This window comes from Chaetomium tenue (assembly GCF_020726465.1).
Source record: "Chaetomium tenue strain MPI-SDFR-AT-0079 chromosome Unknown F5144scaffold_4, whole genome shotgun sequence".
In the NCBI taxonomy this organism is placed as follows: domain Eukaryota; kingdom Fungi; phylum Ascomycota; class Sordariomycetes; order Sordariales; family Chaetomiaceae; genus Chaetomium; species Chaetomium tenue.
The window spans coordinates 4,810,067-4,829,884 of NW_027117332.1; the positions used below are offsets into that span (position 1 = coordinate 4,810,067).

General features: G+C 55.5%; 10 protein-coding genes across 10 annotated transcripts; 4 read left to right on the top strand and 6 right to left on the bottom strand.

Moving 5' to 3' along the window:
* Positions 1–14: 14 nt before the first annotated feature.
* On the top strand, positions 15–1,498 carry F5144DRAFT_490270 (phosphotransferase enzyme family-domain-containing protein; the record flags this gene model as incomplete). The annotated part of the gene is made up of 2 exons (XM_066785784.1): positions 15–929; positions 1,004–1,498. The coding sequence occupies 2 exons, from the start codon at positions 15–17 to the stop codon at positions 1,496–1,498; spliced, it is 1,410 nt and encodes a 469-aa protein (XP_066643984.1).
* A 13-nt stretch (positions 1,499–1,511) lies between these two features.
* On the bottom strand, positions 1,512–2,708 carry F5144DRAFT_490992 (uncharacterized protein; the record flags this gene model as incomplete). Its single annotated transcript, XM_066785831.1, has 1 exon — positions 1,512–2,708. The coding sequence occupies one exon, from the start codon at positions 2,706–2,708 to the stop codon at positions 1,512–1,514; it is 1,197 nt and encodes a 398-aa protein (XP_066643985.1).
* A 384-nt stretch (positions 2,709–3,092) lies between these two features.
* Positions 3,093–4,155, top strand: F5144DRAFT_264780 (uncharacterized protein). Its single transcript, XM_066783573.1, has one exon. The coding sequence runs from the start codon at positions 3,366–3,368 to the stop codon at positions 4,083–4,085; it is 720 nt and encodes a 239-aa protein (XP_066643986.1). The 5' UTR covers positions 3,093–3,365; the 3' UTR covers positions 4,086–4,155.
* On the bottom strand, positions 4,155–5,292 carry F5144DRAFT_264768 (uncharacterized protein). The gene is made up of 2 exons (XM_066783572.1): positions 4,550–5,292; positions 4,155–4,483 (listed from the first exon to the last, which is right to left on the bottom strand). Exons 1-2 carry the CDS (start codon positions 5,089–5,091, stop codon positions 4,225–4,227), a joined length of 801 nt encoding a protein of 266 aa, XP_066643987.1. The 5' UTR covers positions 5,092–5,292; the 3' UTR covers positions 4,155–4,224.
* A 435-nt stretch (positions 5,293–5,727) lies between these two features.
* F5144DRAFT_490797 (putative cinnamoyl-CoA reductase) lies at positions 5,728–6,975 on the bottom strand (the record flags this gene model as incomplete). The annotated part of the gene is made up of 3 exons (XM_066785820.1): positions 5,728–6,083; positions 6,209–6,301; positions 6,462–6,975. The coding sequence occupies 3 exons, from the start codon at positions 6,973–6,975 to the stop codon at positions 5,728–5,730; spliced, it is 963 nt and encodes a 320-aa protein (XP_066643988.1).
* A 422-nt stretch (positions 6,976–7,397) lies between these two features.
* Positions 7,398–9,221, bottom strand: F5144DRAFT_630633 (uncharacterized protein). The gene is made up of 3 exons (XM_066792426.1): positions 8,449–9,221; positions 8,261–8,382; positions 7,398–8,206 (listed from the first exon to the last, which is right to left on the bottom strand). The coding sequence occupies exons 1-3, from the start codon at positions 9,022–9,024 to the stop codon at positions 7,474–7,476; spliced, it is 1,431 nt and encodes a 476-aa protein (XP_066643989.1). The 5' UTR covers positions 9,025–9,221; the 3' UTR covers positions 7,398–7,473.
* Positions 9,222–9,762: 541 nt separating this feature from the next.
* F5144DRAFT_264818 (glutathione S-transferase) lies at positions 9,763–11,121 on the top strand. Its single transcript, XM_066783574.1, has 5 exons — positions 9,763–9,997; positions 10,061–10,285; positions 10,334–10,391; positions 10,446–10,613; positions 10,673–11,121. The coding sequence occupies exons 1-5, from the start codon at positions 9,902–9,904 to the stop codon at positions 10,885–10,887; spliced, it is 762 nt and encodes a 253-aa protein (XP_066643990.1). The 5' UTR covers positions 9,763–9,901; the 3' UTR covers positions 10,888–11,121.
* A 755-nt stretch (positions 11,122–11,876) lies between these two features.
* F5144DRAFT_488764 (uncharacterized protein) lies at positions 11,877–15,551 on the top strand (the record flags this gene model as incomplete). Its single annotated transcript, XM_066785681.1, has 5 exons — positions 11,877–12,142; positions 12,211–12,287; positions 12,843–14,550; positions 14,606–14,880; positions 14,941–15,551. The coding sequence occupies 5 exons, from the start codon at positions 11,877–11,879 to the stop codon at positions 15,549–15,551; spliced, it is 2,937 nt and encodes a 978-aa protein (XP_066643991.1).
* On the bottom strand, positions 15,448–18,080 carry F5144DRAFT_264853 (uncharacterized protein). Its single transcript, XM_066783575.1, has 3 exons — positions 17,135–18,080; positions 16,677–17,074; positions 15,448–16,607 (listed from the first exon to the last, which is right to left on the bottom strand). Exons 1-3 carry the CDS (start codon positions 17,683–17,685, stop codon positions 15,676–15,678), a joined length of 1,881 nt encoding a protein of 626 aa, XP_066643992.1. The 5' UTR covers positions 17,686–18,080; the 3' UTR covers positions 15,448–15,675.
* Positions 18,081–18,275: 195 nt separating this feature from the next.
* On the bottom strand, positions 18,276–19,243 carry F5144DRAFT_603565 (uncharacterized protein; the record flags this gene model as incomplete). Its single annotated transcript, XM_066791287.1, has 4 exons — positions 18,276–18,709; positions 18,765–18,853; positions 18,909–18,934; positions 19,004–19,243. The coding sequence occupies 4 exons, from the start codon at positions 19,241–19,243 to the stop codon at positions 18,276–18,278; spliced, it is 789 nt and encodes a 262-aa protein (XP_066643993.1).
* Positions 19,244–19,818: the final 575 nt, after the last annotated feature.

Sequence of the window (19,818 nt, forward strand, 5' to 3'; positions counted from 1 at the left end):
ACTCAACCAAAATCATGCGGGACGCCGGCCGGGAGGGATTGGCCTGGGAGGACAACGGCCTGGGTCCGGAGCCGCGATGGACGCGAGACCCTCACATCCGGGCCGTCGAGCGCGTCTGTTGTCGACATATGGGTATACCTCCCCGCAAGCCGTCCGAGGAGGGAGAAGCGAACGGCCCGGTCTCCTTTCATGCGGATGGCGCCTTCAACAAGCTTTACCGGGTCTACTCACCGCGGGGTCACTTCATGATGCGGGTCTCATTGCCCGTCGACCCTCACATCAAGACTCGTGGAGAAGCGGCTACGCTACAGCTCGTCGGCCGCAAGACCGATATCCCGGTCCCAGAGCTTGTGGCCTTCGACGACTCCCGGAGCAATGAAATCGGATACGAGTGGCTTATCATGAGCAGAATGACCGGAATACCAGCTTACTACCGCTGGCGAAAGATGTCGATGGCACAGAAGGAAGCCCTAACCACCAGGGCGGCCGCCTTCCAGGCTCAGCTGTTTCGCTGCGGCAACTTCGGCGAGGGTTTTAGGGGCATCGGAACTCTGGGAACCAGCCCCAACTCGGACCACGGAATGCCTGAGCCGGGACCCATTGTGTCCAGCTTCTTCTTCTCGGGGCAGCGATACCATTATCCGATCCCGCGCGGCCCCTTCAGCTGCAGCCACGACTGGATCCGCGCCCAGCTGAACGTCATTATCAAGGAGCACACGGCTGCGCTCGCCGAGGCCAAAACCGAGCTCGACAAGGACTACGCCGAGAGCGCGCTGCGGGTGGCTCGGAAACTCCTGCGCATGGTGCACAAGGTTTTCCCCGCCATCGTTCAACCCCCCGAACGGACCGTCATTTGGCACGACGACCTGTCGCTCCGGAACATACTCGTCGATGCCAGCGGCAGCGTTACAGCTGTCATCGGATGGTGTGTACTTTTATCTTACTTGGCATTGCCTTCTCTAGCTTGGTAGGGTGAACGAAAGCTAATATCATGACCAGGGAGTGCGCATCGGCAATGCCGCGGTGGGTGGCGTCACAAGTGCCCGAGTTTCTGCGCGGCGCCGTGAGGGATGTGAAGCCCGACCGCAACTGTTATACGGACGTCGACAACGGGGGAAGCGAGGTCTCCGGCGGCGACGACCCCGACGACGGGCTCGACAACGAGGGCAAGACAGAGCTGTACTGGATTCACCTGATGGAGTACGAGCAGACCCAGCTTCGCAAGGTGTATACGGCGCGTATGCGTCAACTCAGGCCTGAGTGGGATATGGAGGTGGAAGAGGGTGCCCTGAAGGTCGACTTCTTAAACGCCGTTTCGCGGTGCGGTTCAGGATTCTATCTCCGGCGCATCGAGCAATGGGTGGACGCGATTGAGCGCAAGGAGTATCTACCCTTGATGGAGGTGCTCAGGGTGGGCATCAAAAAGGAGAAAGCAAGCAACGCGGGCACGAAACCAACAGCATCGGGGACGGTTACTCTGATAAGCAGATTGTCATGAAGATGTCAAGTATCTATCCCTTCACTGGGGGATTGGGAGCCGGAAGCGCCGCAACCACTTTCCCATCGAAGGCCTCCTTAAAGATCTCGAAATTACCCTCATTCCTCAGATCGTACACAGCAAACCAGATCTCCTTGAACCAGCCACCCGCGAACTCGACTTCACTCAACACCTCCATCCAGCACTTGGCAACTTCCTCGGGCGGGTTCCGGAAGGCGCCACATCCGATCGCCCCGAGCACCAGCATCGTGTGTCCCTTTGCACCAGCCATACGCAGACACAGTCGCATCTTGTCCTTTGTCAGCTCCCGCGCCGCAGGGTCGGCGAACACAAACGGCCCCTTGGGTGCCTTTGCCTTTCCTTTTCCTTCCCACTTCTTCCTCCCGGCACTGCCATTGCCCGGTCGCTCATCAGTCACCTCCTCCTGATCAACCTCATCCTCAACACTCCCTTCCGCCCCCTCCGTCTCGCCGCTAGCGCTCGCACCCTCCGCCCCCTCCCCCCCAACCGGCCTAACCTCCGGCCTCCGAATGCCCGCCACACTCAGCACCCCCACCACCGGCAACTCCGCAACCCCCACCTCCGGCACCATCAACTTATGCCCGTCCGCCGCCGCCCCGCGAAAGATGACCACATCACGGGTATACAGCCCGGCCCTCTCCCGGATCGGATACAGCGCGCGGTGCAGCGACGCGGCCAGGGTGCTGCGGAAGCACAGGGCCTCTTCCTGGGCCGAGGCGCCCTTGAGCCAGCCGCCGCCGGGGCTGCGCTCCGAGGCCATGTTGAGCACGGCGACGCGCGGGGCCGTGGTGGGGTTGAGGTGGGCGGGGGAGGTGGCGGTGGTTTTGAGGAGGGCAAGGGTGGAGGCTTCGGTTTCGGTTGTTGGGGTGGGTTTTGGCGTTGGGTTGGCGCTGGGTGGGATGGAGAGGACCGAGGCGGGCATGGCGAGGGCGGCGTCGAAGGTGTCTTGGCTGAAGACGCGGGTTGTGGTGCCGTAGACTGGGGTTGGCCCGTCTGGGTGCATGGTCTGGAAACGCGGGCATTTCGATGGGTCGAGAGGTGGCAGGTTGGCCAGGTCGAGCGTCTCAGACTTTGTTGGGTCGAGATGCGGTAGCCCTGACGCGATGGTTGGTGTCATGGCCACGGTCTCTTTGGCGACGGCTGCGAGCGCCAGGCGACGCGGGTGTTCGTAATACTTTTTCCTCCACATGGCGGGCTGAGTCTGGGGTTTCTTCAAGTTGTTGTTTGATATGGAGTAAAGTCTCGAACACTCTGGTCGGCGCAGAAAGAGCGGATAGGCCCTTTTAATAATTATAAACATTCACTGCTCTGTTCGTTCAATCCCAGGGTTGCCCTCGTGTCACCCGGGCTGCGCTTGCTCGCCTGGTGTGTCACCGGCAAGCGCAGGTTGCACAGCCTGGGTTTGCCAGGCAGGATCCAGCTGAAGTGAACGGTGTGCCCAAGGAGGCTAGAGCGAACGAGGGTGCATCTCCAGTTCTTGGCTAACCGGCCCGGGTTGATTACCAGCAGCTCAGACGAGGGTAAATCAGAACCCTAACCCTTCTCCTTTCATGGTGATAACGGTTGGTCACCCGGTGGAGTTGGACGACGTCAACAGCGCCAGGAAAGTTTGCCTCGATGTGGGTTCGTCAAGCGTGGCTCCGAAGCTTCCTTTGTTAGTCTGGTGTGCGGGGATTTCGGACATTTAAATCCTCGCTCAGCCTAAACGTGCCGAAAACCGGCCTCAACCCCCACCCCGGCCCTACGTTATAGACTTGAGTGATATAAGAAGTCTTTGGTTAAGATTGGGTTTCACAACTTTCAACATATTTCGCAACCTACCAGTCATAATCTACAAGGATACAAGATGCCCGTCTATTGCATCACCGGCACCAACCGCGGGCTGGGGCTCGAGTTCGTCCGGCAACTAGCCCAGTCCAATGACAACACCATCATCGCCGCCGTCCGATCTCTGTCTTCGGACCTCACCGACTTGAAGGCGGTAGCTTCCCCCACCACTCACATTCTCGAATGCGACACGGGCAATATCCCGTCCATCCACACCTTCGTCAAGGCAGTCGCCCGCACCCTCGGCGAGGGTAAGAAGATCGACTACCTCCTCAACGTGGCGGGGGTGAATCTCGCCTCGTCGCAGAGCTCGCTCAACCTCGGGCCGGACGAGCTGCACGCCCAGCTGAGCATCAACGTGATCGGCCCCGCCAAGACGGTAGAGCTGTTCCTCGACGCGGGCCTGCTGTCGCCCGACGTGCGCGTCCTCAACATGACGTCCGGCCTGGCCAGCCTCCAGCTCAGCACGCAGTCGGCGCGCAAGTGCGCCGGCTACTCCATCTCCAAGGCGGCGCTCAACATGCTCACCGTCCACCAGAGCGCCGACCTCCGTGCGCAGCTCCCCGGCGCCGTGGTTATCGTCATGGACCCCGGGTGGGTCAAGACTAGAATGGGCGGTGCCGGCGCCCAGATGGAGCCGAGCAAGAGCATCGGCGACATGCTCGTCGTTCTGCACGGGCTACGACCCGAGGACACAGGGTCCTTTTATTGCCACAACGGAGAGAAGCTCCCGTGGTAAGGACTGGGTTGGGTTGGCGAATATGTATGGACGCACGAGGTTATGAAATTGGCGGGCGACATGGGCTAAAATGATGTGTTTGAATACATTACCCTGCTGAATAACGCCCTTCCCAACGCACATACGAATACTCCCCAAACTACGATGTGGAACTGCCGAATATCCCCTGGAGCGTAGCTAGCAACAGGGGCTGGAAGAAGGCGCCACAGATGGCCGACAAAACCGCTACAAGAACGAGGGCCCAGAGGCCAAATCCCCGGCTGTTGTGGTATGCTCGTGGTGCCATTGGGCCGACCATCTTCTTGATCGGGGCGATGCCTTCCTGCTTTCCAGTCTTGTACCCGATTTTCATTCCCGGCAGACCGTCCACGCTGTATGCGTTCTTGAACGCCCAATACCTGAATCGAGATTGTGATTTAGTTGGCGCTCCGTTCCGCCGGGGCATGTGAGCGATATGTACGAACCTTTCCCTGCTCTCCTGTGACTTGCCCTGCTCGAACTTCTCTTCTTTTTTCGCAAAGGTTTCGTTGAGTGTGTTACGGAAGTTCTTGAATTCGTAATAAGGCACCGAGTAGCCGCACGAGCTCGCCACCTGGTGCACCTTGACGATGATGATGGACCTGGAGCTCGGGAGGACCTGGAGGTCGTGCTTCTTGACAAAGTCGTCAAAGGCTTCGCCTCCTCCTTCGTGCACGCCTCCCCGCTCAAGGACCGACCCGTGGCCGAAAAGGCGGACGATGCGAGGCGGCCCTTCGAACGAGTTGAACATGACGGTGATGCGGCCGTTGTCGGGCTCGTGCAGATGTGCAATGGTTTCACTACCACTGCCAGTGAGGTCCATGTACCAGAAGGTTTTGTCATCCAGCAAGCCGAAGTAGAGGCCACCCTTGGGTGACACATTGACGTGCCCAGATGCCGAGAGCGGTGATGTGGCTACCCAGAACATCTTCTGTTCAAGGATCCATGTCATGAGATACTCTGGGATTGTTTCGAAGAACTGCCCCATCGTGAATGATGCGCCAAGTCGTCGACAGTGGATAGGTAGGTAAGCTATCGGGTGATGGAGTTAGCTGACTGACATCCACTTTTACCTGACCTTGAGTATTAATGTATCATGTTGGGAACCGGCAGTAGCCGAACAGCTGGAATTGAGTCACCTGAAGGATGGCGGTATCGGCCTTCCGACGGTGAAAGAGAGGGGCCGCGGGTCCACGGCTCGGGAATAATTGACTTACTGACGCGTGCATGGCTCTTACTCGTTAAAGATTGTTACGCTAGTTTGAACAGCAGCGTTTCGGCACCCAGAGTTCTGCAGCCGTCATTGGTTACCTGGTTGTGGTCCCATCGCATTGGTGTTATGGGCTTATGGTTGGCCATGGACCAAAACAACCATCTCGGTTCTCATTGTCACGTTTTTTGGCCCCGAGGACCGAGGACCTCTTCGAATTGACCTTCGCGAGTCACGTTTAATCATTATACTAGCACGAGAAAGTCATGTAGAGGTACTTCCACCCAATTGTACGCAAAAGAGCATCATGATATTCCCCTTCATTCTGACAGACTTTATGAATATTGCCAACATTTCCGTATCCCCCACCGTCGCTGTTTCTCCCAAGCAAAATCGGGGCTCCTTCGGCGCCACTTACTCACGATCCGGTCCTGTCCAGCCGCTCCTCTTCAGCCACGCTTCAAATGAGCTAGCAGTCAGACCAAGCTCGTCGGCGGAGCGATCTATCTCTGGTTCCAGAGCTCCATAGGCGACTTTGCCCTTTGGGGCGACGGCGGCCCATTGCATCATCTGCGTGGCGTCCTCTTTGAAAGCTGGTCCGACCAATGGAGCTGTCAGGTCGCCAAACTCTTCCGCTGACGTCGGGGAGTGGATGGCCGGTTGCCCAGTGACTCTTGTGAAGGTCTCTACCACTTCCTGCGGCGTGATCCGGGGGCCCATAACGAGGTAGGTCTTGCCGCGCGTCTGATCGATGCCCAAGTCGAATACCTCTGTTTTATAGCAGGCGTAATTAGATAAAAGCCACAAGTAAAGGGGGCTCGCTCTGCTCTCATCTCCGTTTCGCTTCTCCTTCTCGCCCTCTTTCGGTTGGTATTGAGATGGAATGTTGACTTACTTGCCGCGAAGGAGCCCATGTCGTATTCCGGGTCTGTCCACTGTGCCACCTGGTCCGATGGAAGCGGGTAGCAGAACCTAACAATGCCGTCATCTACGCCATATGGGAGCGGGGGAGAGGTCAGTTTCGTTTCTCTCTTATGTTTCAATGGAAACAGCCCTCGTCGAGTGTGGTGGGGGGTTAGATGAGGTGCAGCTCGACGTACCCTGGCGTCGAGAATACTGTCGCCATTGCAGATTTGTGTAGAAGAAACCTGGTATGAGGCAAGTGACTTTTCCTGGGAGCTCTTCTCTGGCAATCTGCTCGACGGCATGCTTGTTGTTCATGTGGTAGAGTTTCGGAAATTGGCCAGACGTGGCCTGCATCATGTCGGGCAAGCTGCTAAAGACAAAATGTTGAACATTGCACTCCTTGGCGGCTAGAACAATGTTGCGCCCAGCCTCAATTTCGTGCTGCATCTCCTCTTCGTTCACTATTTTCTTGTCAGGATGGCGCTCGCTGGTGATGGCGAAGACTCCATAGGCGCCGGCAAATGCCTTTCGCAGACTCTCGATATCGTACACGTGTGCGGCGACAACCTCCAACCGGCCATCATTGGTTTGCTCCTCGGCCAGGAGCTTTTGGGCCTTGGGCGAGTCCGGGTCGCGAGTGCCAGCTCGGACAATCCACGATTTGGACTTGAGCAATGCCCGAGCGACGCCACCACCTTGGTTTCCCGTGGCTCCTAGGACGACGATGACTCTTGGATGGCTTGCGGATGTCGACATGTTTCGTACGATCAACCAAAAAATGGTATTAGAATCGAAATGAATACTGGTAGATTCGGGATGTTGGACAAGGAGCCGTGGTGGGTGGAGTCCAGGCCGGGGAGTTGAGTGACAAGGTCGAAATGACCAGAAGGACCTGCGAGTGTACGTGCTTATATAGACTTACAGCTTAATAATTGGGAAAACTATCAACCGGACTCTTACAAATCAAAGTACCGTTCAGTACGCAAGCACAACATTTGCGGGTTTTCTTTTCTAGCGCCAGATGTCAGGGGCATGGCTTGGGATTTCCCTTTGCGCTTCCGTGACCCCCGCCCCCCCTCCGTATATCGTGTCTCTTTGCGGGAGTTCCTTCTCTGTCATTATTGGTTCACCCAGTTGATTAATGATCGTGACACTTCATAGACCTCAAAAAAGGAAGAGCGTTCATTTCTGGTGATCGTTTTGATAGAAATTATGATCAATTACAAGAGGCTATCACCAGCTAAAATGCGGTTCTTACAGGACGTGGAGCATCTGTACGTGACTCCTTACTTCGGCCAAAGGCGTTTCAAAGGAGCTGATCCAGGGCATCTGCCGTACACGCACCATTACCTCGTTCCATTCTTTCCCGTTTAGTCGATGGATATCTCGTGCAATCAGGCGTACAGCCGCTTCCCGTTCGCACGATCTGTGGCAAGATGCGATGCCACAGAGAACACTAAGCCAGAGCCTCACAGACAAGACGTCATCCGAAGAACCCGAGGCAGTGTCTGCCGCCCAGCTCGTCTCCGCACTGAGCATGGAGAGTAACTCTGGTATGTATGCCATGGGAGAGCCCGGCCATGATCGGCACATGCGTTTCACCCAGATAATCCAAATGATGACCCCCAGCCGTATGGACTCCAAAGTCCGATCCAAGTGAGAAGATAATCCAGTAGTCCGCCTCGCGCGGTCAAACAAACGATATACCAGGGCGTTAATTCGTAGCCCCAGAAACATCTCATCATCCCACAAGGCATTCCCTCTCGCGGCCAGCTCTGACTCGATGACTACGGCTACTTCGCTCAAGTCTGCTATATAAACTGGGATGTGCGTTAATTGTGCCTCAGCTTCGGCGGTAGCAAGAATCTTCGAGAGCGGTATCGGCAAATCTTTTAATGACTCCGTGTGAAACATTGGCGGGGTGAGGTCCAGGGGAAGTGAGTATCGTGGCCTCGTGTTGAACAGCAAGCATGTCGCGGCGTCGACCCTAGAAGCCGGATATTAGCTACAATCCAAGACCTCATCCGGCTGGTAGCTGTACCAGAAAATCATCAATCTGAGTTCTTTGTTGCTCTTCAGAGATTGTATCCCGCCTCTGGCAGCAATCACCCCCCCAAGACCCTCCAAATGGACTCGTGCTTGGTCAAACTCGAGGCTCAATAGCTTGCGGGACAATCATCAGTGACTCGGACGCAAAGAGGAACGGTACAAGCCCTGGGTTCCACTTACATTGTAACAAATGACGGATAAGACGGCGTAAATGACACGGTCCGCTGTCGCGAGATCAAAGCTGGGCTTGGCCACATTCGCCTCTATACACGAAATTGTCCCCATGGAACGTTCCAATGCCATAACTCTGATCCTCGCAGATGACCGATGGTAGATTCCTTTGAGCATGGAAGGGTCGGAGAAGATGGGCTTGAAGTGGCGGAGGAATGCGGACGACGTGAAAGCGAATGGGAATGAGAAACCCTCGGAAGTCAATGCATCTGCATTGCCGAGGAGTCTTTTGCCCTCGGCAGCCAGAAAAGACATGCCGTACGCCGAGAAGCTGTCCATCCCCCACTGTTGCTCCAAAACGCTGAGCGGATTCTGATTCCAGAAGGGCAGCAACAGAGAGTTCACCGGATGAGACCCCATCTCGATGACGAACTGCGGGTTCTGCTGGGGTTTGCGGCGGGATATTCCGATATCTTTCATGATATGGCGCCGGATTTTCGTCATGGTGGTTTTATCACGACGGCGAACACCTGTCGGCTCGGCGGAGTGCACCCAGAGCAGTCGCTGCGGTTTTGAGGGGTTCATGGCGATAGTATGGCGCTTGGGGAGGGGAGGGGTCAAGCTGAGTGGTGGGGGAGGCAAAAGCTGAAGGAATTGAAGGAAGAAAGAGGGGGGACAAAGGGAACTCCGAAGATCGAGATTATTTCTTGGTGCTGGGGATGACCATCGTGACCGTCGTTACCAGACAAGTCTTTAGTCATCATCGGAGATTTCAACTGCTCCCATCGATTGATTCGTCTCCACACCGCCTCAACGCTGAGAGGCGTTGCGGTTTTCCCGATTAGGCATATGGTCCCTGGCATCTTGCAGGAACCAATACGACGACGTGATTTTCGTGTAGACGCAAGCTGATATCCCCCACTTGAAAAACAAACCAATGGATTATGGCAGTAGTCATACCCCTATGCTGCCTCGTCCTTCTTCACAGACACCCCGATCCACGGGCTCCCGGCCAACTAATGCCTTGTTCGCCATCTTACGGCAAACGGAAAGGCCGGCAGATACCTACCGAGACTTGAGTCATGCGACTTTCTTGATCGGGTATCAGGTCCCTGGGATGATGCAGCAAACTGAAACTGAGGCTTTTGGCTTTGACTCGCACGGAAGATATTCATTATCGTGAGATACTGAAGACGGACTCGGCCCAGCCCAAGCCAAGCGTCAAACCTCATCATTATTAATTAGAATGTCAATAATCCGGCCTGGCCGTCTAGGTAATTTGTCAGATTTCAAGCAAACATCTCCTAGAGATTTAGATCGTGTTGCCATTATTATTAAGCAAGGCGGATGCTGTTTGAAGTATTTATGTTCATAGTTCTGGCGCTCAGGAAATCCCAGACCTCACGCTGCACCAACACCACCACACCGATCTCAGAAATTGGGCCAGCTGACAGAAGTCAAGATGACGACCAAGACCAACATCACTGCGTACAGCGAGGGCACGCCTAATGGATTGAAAGTCCACATCGCTCTAGAGGAGCTTGGGCTCGAGTACAAGGTACGATCGTGACAGTTTCTTTCTTTCCTCTTGGTTAAGTGACAAGCCTGACATATCACACAGCTGGTACAGATTGATATCTTCAAGAACAAACACAAGGAGCCGTGGTTTACCGAGATCAACCCCAATGGACGCATCCCGGCCATCACCGACGTGGCAGCCGACGGCGTGGAGCTCAAGGTCTTTGAGTCGGGGGCTATCCTGGAGTACCTGGTGGCGACATACGACAAGAACCACCTGATCTCTTATCCCCGCGGAACCAAGGAGCACTGGGAGACAATTAGTTGGGTAAGGATTCCAGCTGTCATGGAGTACCTCCGGCTAACTTTCTCGTAGCTGATGTGGCAGATGGGTGGCTTAGGACCCATGCTAGGCCAGTCCAACTTCTTTACTCGTAAGTAGGAAAACACAGCGGAAAGCCGGAAATTCCGTCTAAGATTTCCCACAGGTTCCGCGGTAGGAGTACACCAATACTCGATTGACCGCTACGTCAATGAGAGCCGCCGCTTGCTTCGAGTTCTTGATGGCCATCTCGAGAAGAAAGGGACCGCCTTCTTGGTCGGTGATCGTCTCACGATCGCCGATATCGCCATCTGGCCGTGGGTTTCTGCAGTCAGTATGTGTTAACCAACACGCAAAGCATACACTGTGAAGCCTTTTCCTAACCAGCTTTAGGGTATTCGGGATTACGCGCCATCGAAGAGTTTCCGAACGTTTCCAAGTGGTTCTGGGGTTTGCTCGAGCGTCCCGGCTTCCAGAAAGGTGCCAATATCCCGGGGCCAAACAAGTACCTCGCTACCAACAAGATGACAGAAGAGGAGATGAACCGAGCTTCTGCGCCCACGGTGAAATGGATCGCCGAGAGCATGAAGAGGGATGCCGAGGCCTGATTTCTAGGAAGCACACGCACCCCTCGAGATTAGGAAATTGCGCATGAAGTAGTTGAAACTGTATCGTTTCCTGTTCGAATCCAAACCGATTTTGATATTGATTTTGGGAAACGGAGACTGCACGAAGTTTCCACAGGAAAAGGCCCAGTGAACCTATGTCCGGACATACGGTGGTTTCCAGCCGCAATTTTATTCAAGTCTCGTCTTGATTTGATGATAAATAGCAAACCAAGGAGAAAATCAACAGTGTTGAAGTGTTGGGGGATTGCAACACGAGTAATGGCACTCACAGGCGAACCGACCCTAACCCTGAAACATGGAACAAGGGGCCGGCCACCTGCCCTGTCGCCGGCGCCGTTCGGACTGCCGGACCCGTTACGGAGATGGCCGCGGACCGGGAATGTGGGCAGAATCTCGGCCGGTAAAACATCTGCAATCGCTGGCTCGAATTGGTGGCACCCGGGCGGAAACCGCTGCAGCCCGAAGGAAACATGGTCACGGTGTTTTACTGGCCGCCCCGGTACTTATTTACATGTAGGTGTTTTGGGAGCCTCCATTTTCTTATCGATGATGGAATGATGTGTGTGTCTCTTGAGACATTGAATCCCCACAACGTTCACCACACGCCGGACTCCGGAGAAACACCAAGATCCCAAATCCAATCCTCGGGCTGGTGTCTCTCCCTCATTTTGTCTATGGTGGGGCGGCGCAACCCGTCTCCTTTAATTAGCAAACTTGGCACTTTCAGACCCGCTGTGCCTGAGGAGTTGAACCACTGTGCGACGGTTCCTCGGCTTCTGGGATCATGGTGTGGGGCGGATATCCCCCTGACAAGGAAGGTGACAAGACCTAAATTGCCTATCCCGGCAGGAATTCCACCGTCTTACTGCTTGTGGGCGGAAGGGGCAGACAAATATAAAGACTTCCAGGGATTTTCCACGCAAAGTTGATCGCTCCACTCGGGGCCGCACGACTTGCATCTGGAAAACATGAGAATCACCACGCTCCTTACGGCTTCCCTCCTTCCCGCCGGCCTTTTGGCCGCTTCGGCCGACAAGGCGGTCGACCCCCACTATGGTTATGTTCGAAAGGAACCTGTTTCCTGTAAAATTGTCAACGCCTCTTCGACAGTGAACTGCCGGTCGGGCCCCGGCACGCAATTTAAAGTGGTCACGGCGTTGAAGGTCAACACCGTTGGCAGCTTCATGTGTGTGAAGACTGGAGAATGTGTAACGGACAGCGGGAATGTCAACTGGTAAGGAGATCTGTGACGCCAGCCTTTTGACTCACCAAAGAGATTCCCTCGACTAACTCGACTCGAAGCGGTTGGCACCAAGTGCAAGTCAAGGACAAGACTTGCTACATCAGCGGCCACTACACCGACGAGAACTGCACTCTGGGTACGATACCTCCTTCGTCCTCCTCGTATGCCAGTCACTGGTATAGCTAACACCAATTGTGCCAGCTAATCTCGGGAAATGCTAGCTTAGCATGGCAGGGCAATCGTCAATTCGAGAGTCTCGTGCCTTTTGCTCCCCGGGTGAGGGGCTCGGAATGGCTCTGGCTGGAAACAAAAAACAGAGAGCCGTGGTCTTCTAACATAGATGGCCGGAGGTCGTGTAATGATAATGGTAGAGATAAAACCAAATGGTTGGCCTTCGCAAGTTGTAACATATTCAATGAGCATGTACACAGCCAGAGGGGGTAAGGGGAGCCACAAGAAGCCGCCGAGGATAAGGGGGCCCAGGAGGCACGCAATCAACCCTAACCCGGTCTTAACGAGTGATTCACGTGTTTCTTCCGCGCCGGCTGACTGCTTTTTGAAACTTGAACTTTTGCCCAGTTGTGCAAAGTACCTCAGCATAATTAAGTCAGCAATTTGATCGAGAGCCCTCCCCTAGGTTCATGCACAACCATGTGTCTTTGATTCCCCACCATTCCCTAACTATATCCAGTCTTAGCCTACTCGGTGGTTCCGATCATGCCTACAAGTAACGCACAAGAAGAGTCGGACCGCTCGAGTGCGGGGCCGCCACCGCCGGGCTCACCAGAGTCACACCCTGAGTCTGGGCGACAGCCAGATCAACCCCATATCCAATCACCCACAGCCGCTAGCATTGCACTCTTAGTTGACGACTTCTCTCGCGTTCGCACCCAAGATCCTGAAAACGTTGAGGATATGCCACGGCAAGCTGCGGACGCCACAGCGACCAAAATGCCCGCAGAGTCCGAAACTCACGATCATCGTCACCGTATCAAAGCCCAACATTCACCGGTCCCCAAAGCTGCTGCGTCCCCTGACAACAACACGGATGCCGATATGTCAGACGATGATGAGCAGAGTACTAGCTCGGATGAAGCCACGCTCGGCCACAATCGAGACGATGGCGGCCAGTCCGAGATGATTGACCACATCATGAAGAGTTTCTGCGCGTCGCTCAATCTCAAGATTGCTGCCATCAAGGGGACCAAAGCACGTCCGGCGGTGAAGAAGGAAGAACCGGGGGAAGCGGAACCTCGCAGGCCACCTGTTGCTACCACCAAAACCGTACCGAAGGACGCAGCCCCGGGTGAAGCGTTGCGAAAACGTGCCGTGAGGAGGACTAAACTTCAGGGCTGGAGTCATCCCACCGACGTGCAACCGACTCCGACCGCTCCAGGGTCTGGCATCCCACAGCCCGGTCCAAGTGCGATGGCCTCGTTCTTCACTCCAGTGTTGGCTACAACTCACGCCCCAGTGCCTGCATCTCTAGGATTCCCATCAACAGCGCATAGATCGACTATGTCCCAACCCCCAGGCCCGCCCCCGCCACCCTTGCCCCTGACTTTCGCATCATTCCGTTCCCGCCAGCAGGCACCCGCACCGTCTCCGCCGCCTCCTCCGCCTCCAGCCCCTATTCGCTTTGCGCGTCGAGCGGGGGGGCTGCCCAGTCCGCCTTCCGCTGCCGCGCCACCGAGTGGTGGAACCATCCAGCTTCTGGCTCACTCCCAGAACCAAGAAACCTCAGTCACGGGAGGTGAGCTTGGTAGTGTAGGAAGACTTCCTGCCTTCCGAGCCCGCTCGTTGGGAGAACCGGAGGTTCAATCCGACGTGGTAGATTCCGGCCTACTACGCACTCAACATGCCCCTCATGGCCCAGTAGACGACGGTGAACAGACGGTGCCCGAGGGGGGCGTTTCTCGTTCGAGTGACACCTATTTCGGTTCTGCTACGATCAATACCCCTCCTTTCGAAGCCAACGCCTCGTCGGCCGAGCAAGAAATGGATTTGCCCTTTATCGGATACACCTTCAAGACCTTTGGAGGCCCACCCTTGGCGCACCAATCCGTGCCGCCTCCTCCTAACCTCCGCACCCAAGACTTGATTCTTTCGGCCCAGCGATCTGGGTTGGAGACGCCCGAGGGATGGCAAGCTACGCAGGGAATGAAGCGGGCATCTGGACCTGAGCCATTGGGTCCCGGTACATCGCCTGAGACGCCTCAAGAAGACGACGGCGACGGCAGGCGCAAGAAGACCAAACGAGCTTCCCTGAGCGTTGCGACCACAAGCCAGGAGAAAGGCACGGACAAGTTTGCCTGTCCCTATTTTCAACGGAATCCGAAAAAGTACCGGAAGTGGACTTCATGTCCTGGGCCGGGATGGGACGAGGTGCATAGGGTCAAGTAAGTTTTCCTAACGCGCCATTCGACGACGACGGTGCTAACAACTCGTTTGCAGGACGCACCTCTACCGGCGACACGCCCTTCCCATCCAGTGTCCCCGGTGCTGGGAAACTTTTAAAACGGATGGCCAACTCCAACTACACTTGCAGCAAGACCCACCATGCTCGGTTCAAAGGAACCGGACCATTCAAGAGGGCTTTACTAAAGACCAAGAAAAGAGACTACGCAGCCGCAAGAAGACTCATGCGGACATGACCGATGAGGATAAATGGCGGGAGATCTACATGATCCTTTTTCCAGATGATGAGCAGAGTGCTATCCCATCACCATGTAAGACAATTCAACTCTTGCTTTCGATACTAAGAAACATGTTTCTAACCAAACCCTCAGATTACGAATCCAAGGGCGGAGACGAAAACCAAGAGCTGGGGGGCTCAGGGGAGCTAGAAGACTACGCCACCTTCATTCGCCGGGAGATGCCCACGCTTGTACGACGAGAGTTGGAAACATTGTTCCGCGAAGAATTCCAGGACGTCGAGGAGCGGGTCCGACCACAAATTGCGGATATTGTTCTGAACCTACAGCCGAGACTACTGGGTCTCTACAAGCAGTCGCAGATGCCCTTAGACGAATACGGACCCCAGCAGCACGCAGATGCTGCAAGTGGTAGCGAGCCGACTCTCACGCCACTGCTGTCACAAGGCACGGGCTCGGCAACGGGATCAGGCCCAGACTTAACCCCCGACACAACATTTGGGGTCGACGATATGTTTACGGGGCCCGAAGCTCAACTGGGCTTTTCCGGTAGCGGCTCCGATGAGCAGTGGGACGCGCTTTATCCCACGAATCTCATGCAACTCCAAGCACCAGAGGCAAACTACGGTCTCGGATTGAACTGGGACTCGGAATTCGACAGGCTGCTGAATCCCGCGCTGTTCCTGCCTCCTACTAGTGGACTTCCCGCCGGTTATCCCCACCAGACAGGAACACGAACGGGATGAGACTGGCGCTCTTCGGATTTGACCTGACACGCCACGGCAGCACTAAATACATCTCTGCCACGAAGTACTTAGTTGCTCGCCTTCCAGGCCCAGGCCACAACCACAAAGGGACCGCCGCCGCCCCCTACACGCGACAAAGCCGACCATTCTGCGTCGGCAGTTCGCTGGACGTCCGCACACCCCATGCCTCACTGCCGGGCGTCACTGGCGCCCAAAACACATGCCATGGGTCCCGCTCGCGCTTGATGCGCGCCAGCTTCTCATAGTTGGACCCAAAGAAGCTGCGCTGCCAGTCGGGCTCCTGGATGTCCGCCTCGTTGAAGTATGCCCCACCCCCAGGGGTCGCCGCGCGGATCGCCTCCATGTACCCGTTCAGCCGGCGCTGCTCGGCCGCGCCCTGCGCCGGCGTCAGCGCGCCCATGTCGACCCGCGCGAACACGTCGGCGTGCATGACGGTGTCACGCCACACGGGGTTCAGGCCGGCCGGGGCCGGGTACCCGGCGGCCTTGAGCGTCGGCGCCATGTTGAGCCCGTGGAAGGTGTATCCGCCCTCGACCGTTGCCCGGGCCGCTGCCATGGCCGCCGCGAAGAGCGTGGCGTTTTCGAAGGACGTGCGCGGGAACAGCCGGGACGCGTAGTACCCATTGCCGGGTTGGCCTCCGGTGTTTCCGGTTTGGCTGCTGTACACGCGGGTGGTTGGGGTGGTGATGGCGACGGGGATTCCGAGGTTGTTGAGGGTACGTAGGAGTGGCTGTACGAAGGCGGTTGCTTCGTCCGGCGTTAGGCCGGGTAGCTGGACCTGTGCCTGCATCTGGTAGCGGTTCGCGCCCGTCGGGATACCGTTGGTCCAGAGATAGCCACCAGCATCGGCCGTAGGGACTCCAAATGCGTAGACTTCGTTGAACCCTTTCCAGAATGTGTCGATGTCGGTGATCGTGACGCTGGGGCCCGGAGTGGTCGATAATGTATCGCCGACGGCAAAATTGAAGCTCGCAATCGTCAGGTTGATCTGGGGGTGCGCCTTGACGATGGCTGAGGTGACAATTCCGTACGTGCCTATCACGTAGGTCAGCAGTTGCCTTTGATATTCAAAACGGCGTAACTTCTAGGAACGTGTGAACGTACTGCCTCCACCCCCTCTCATGGCGAAAAACAGGTCCTCGTTTGTCTTGGGGTCTGCGATCACGTATCGCCCATCCGCCGTCACTACTTGCAGAGACAAGACCTGGTCGACGCCCAAACCATACTTGGAGCTGAGAGGAGAGTGGCCGCCTCCCGTCATCCAACCACCGTACGACCCGACCGTGAGACAGGAGGCCGCCGTCAATGTGGCATTATATCGTTCGGCGTTCGCAAAGACTTCCCACACTTGCAACCCGGCACCCACAACGGCAGCTGGGCCTCGGTAGTTTCCGCCTGGCTGCTTATAGTTGGGAAGGAATTCAAAACCCTTCAGATAATGCGTCCAAACGCTAATGGAGCCAGCCCCTGTATTCCGTCCGCCGGAGTCATGTCCGGTGTTCCTATCCAGCAACTGTCAGTCACATTCGGCGCTGAGTTGGTATTTGTTTTGGAATACAGACTTGATTACAAGGCGGATGTTTTTGTTTCTGGCGAAATTGACAGCAGCCTGGACTTGTTTGACGTTTGTTGCGTTGACCACATAGACGGGGTATCCCCCCTGAGTGCAGGTGCCAGTCGGATTTCGGGAGATGAGGCACGTATTGCCCTGGGGCCATTGCGTCAAGATGGTGAGGGGGTCATCTAGATAGAAGGTTGTGCGGCTCGCATTGTTGAGGAGGAAACTGCAGGTTTCGGCATTGAAGTTGGGTGACATGCTGTAGCATGCGGACGCGGCTGGAAGGGGCTTCAAGAGGGCACCTCCCAGGGTCTTGTTGAGACGCGACCATTCGGATTCTTTGGGCCATGATTTGTCCCCTGGAAACGATTTGCAGTCAGGCCGTGGCGTGGATGAAGTTGTACGTTTTACACCCGCAAACCCAACTGCTTCGAAATCCCCGATAGCTTCCGTGGTCAGTTGAATGTCGCTGGGGGCGTGGACTGAGCTGACAACAAACCCCTGAACGCCCGATACGAAGTGAACAGCGGCCAGAAAAAACGGAACTCGCCACATGGTAACAGTGCTGAGTGAGTTGCCAGAGGTTATCACAGCAGCGATACCGAAGAGCGGATCATCTCCGTTAACTACCTTACCAATTTACAGAACCCTTGTCCTTTTAAGGTATCCGGAAACTACTCACAACCCCGAATACTATCGGTCAGAGAAGTAGAACCGCTTACACCATCATACAGTAAGCGCAGGAACCCAACCATCGGGGACTTTGGGTCTGTGCGAGTACGACCAAGAAGGTGATTGAGATGGCATGGCTCGCAGCCAGCGCAACCATTCAGCCCCTGGGCCGTCCCGCCTTGTGCAGCACATGGTGTCACTGCAGCTCTCAGCTTACTGGAGCGGGGTAGAAACGACCGAGAACCCCGAGGCGGATGCACATACAACACGTTGAAAGTGCTTAGCGCCGCTGGCGCCACGACCAACTGACGTTGTACTTGATAACAACGGGAGCTAGCGGTTTGAAGACTCGCTTTCTAGCTCGGATTAGGACAACTTCACGGCTTCTAGTACTAGCATCCGACAGACCGAGTGACGGCTGGACTAGCAACAAACCAAGGCTTGGATCATGGATGTCAAACTGCCATTCCTAATTACCTTCCCTTTTCGTTCAACTCATCCACACGGTGCAGGAACGCCGCAGCCCTTTCCAGTTGTTCCTCATCCACGCTACCAAACCTTGCCCACCCGTCCATAGCCATGCGAGCGTACCTTGTAGCATTCACCATGTCTCCTTTCAGAAAGTAGAGGTCTGCAAGGGTATCGTGGTAATCGGGCATGAAGGGCGGGGTCATGTCCCAGTCGGAGATAAGAAGCCACTCTTCCGTCATGACGATTGCGTGTTGGTAATACTCTTGGCTTCTCGCATCCAAGATTGATGATTTCAGGTTCTTGACCTTGTCTCTCCAAGCTTCAGAATTGTCTGCATCCAATTTCGATGCGCGACAGAGCGAGCAGGCGCAGTTGAAACCCCAGTGGTCTTGTAAGTATTTTCGGCGTTCGTCCACTGGTGTTTCGAGGGGAACGTCTAGAATAGTTAGAATCATGGCATCAGGGGTCGGAGTATTGTCATAAAAACGTACAGCTCATGAGAATTTCCTGTCCTGGCTGAATAGCGCGGAAGGCCACCACTTCCATAGTCAACCGACGTTCTGAAAATCTGTAGTATGCGCTATGAAAAGGTTAACACATAACAAGGCTCCAAACTAGATCAAGGGCAAACTCACTTCGGTCTGCACGCATGGTTGATTCTCTACCGGGAGCGATGTTCGTTAGCCAACACCATCAATTACCGTCAGACTTCACCAGGCGCTAGACGTACCGCAGCCTCTGTGAACAAGCCGACGTGAACTTCGTCTTCGCCCACTGTGATGGTATTCGAGTTGGACCCCATGATTGCGTCCACTTCGTACTTTGATGAGCTCCGACTCAAGCTGTAGACCCGGCGCTGGGTTTCTTCGGGTAACTGTTTTATAGCTTGTTTGATGATGCGGCGCCGATGATGCGGTTTGGTGTCGGCCAGGAACGGGATCGAAACAAGCACCGCCGGAACATCGACCATGATGATCTCTCCCCTCCGAATCAACCGGTTTGCCACCACACCTTGACCTTTTCCTTCGACAGGGACGATATCATACAATGGCCCAAGGGCGTCACGCCGTTGGGCGACAAGGGGTGATGGCTTATCCGAAAAGGCTTCGAGTCCTATCAGATGCGAGGCGCTGGTCGTCGTCGTCACCAGGCTGGTGCCGTGCCCGTTGCGGAACTCAGTTGAAGTAAAGAGACAATCGATGCGGGACGAATTATCCAAGGATACTTGGTTGATACATTTCGGGGGAAATGACCAGGACATGGCGTTGTCATCCCCGTCTTCCACAATCCCGATTCTTCCCGGAACAGGACAGACACCGGATCTATTTTCCTGCAGTCTGCCTGCAGGTTCGTTCAGGCATTGCGCTGAGTAGGTGAGAGACGACGTTACCAAGGCCGCATGATAAAACAAGAACACGAAAACGGACGAGAGGCGCGTGCTGGCGAGCTGATGAGCAGGGCGGGAAACCCGAATTACTGACCCCGGGCCCGCCATTTTGGATGTCGAGGGGGTTTCGCAATGTCTTGGGTCTATTGGAAAGAGTT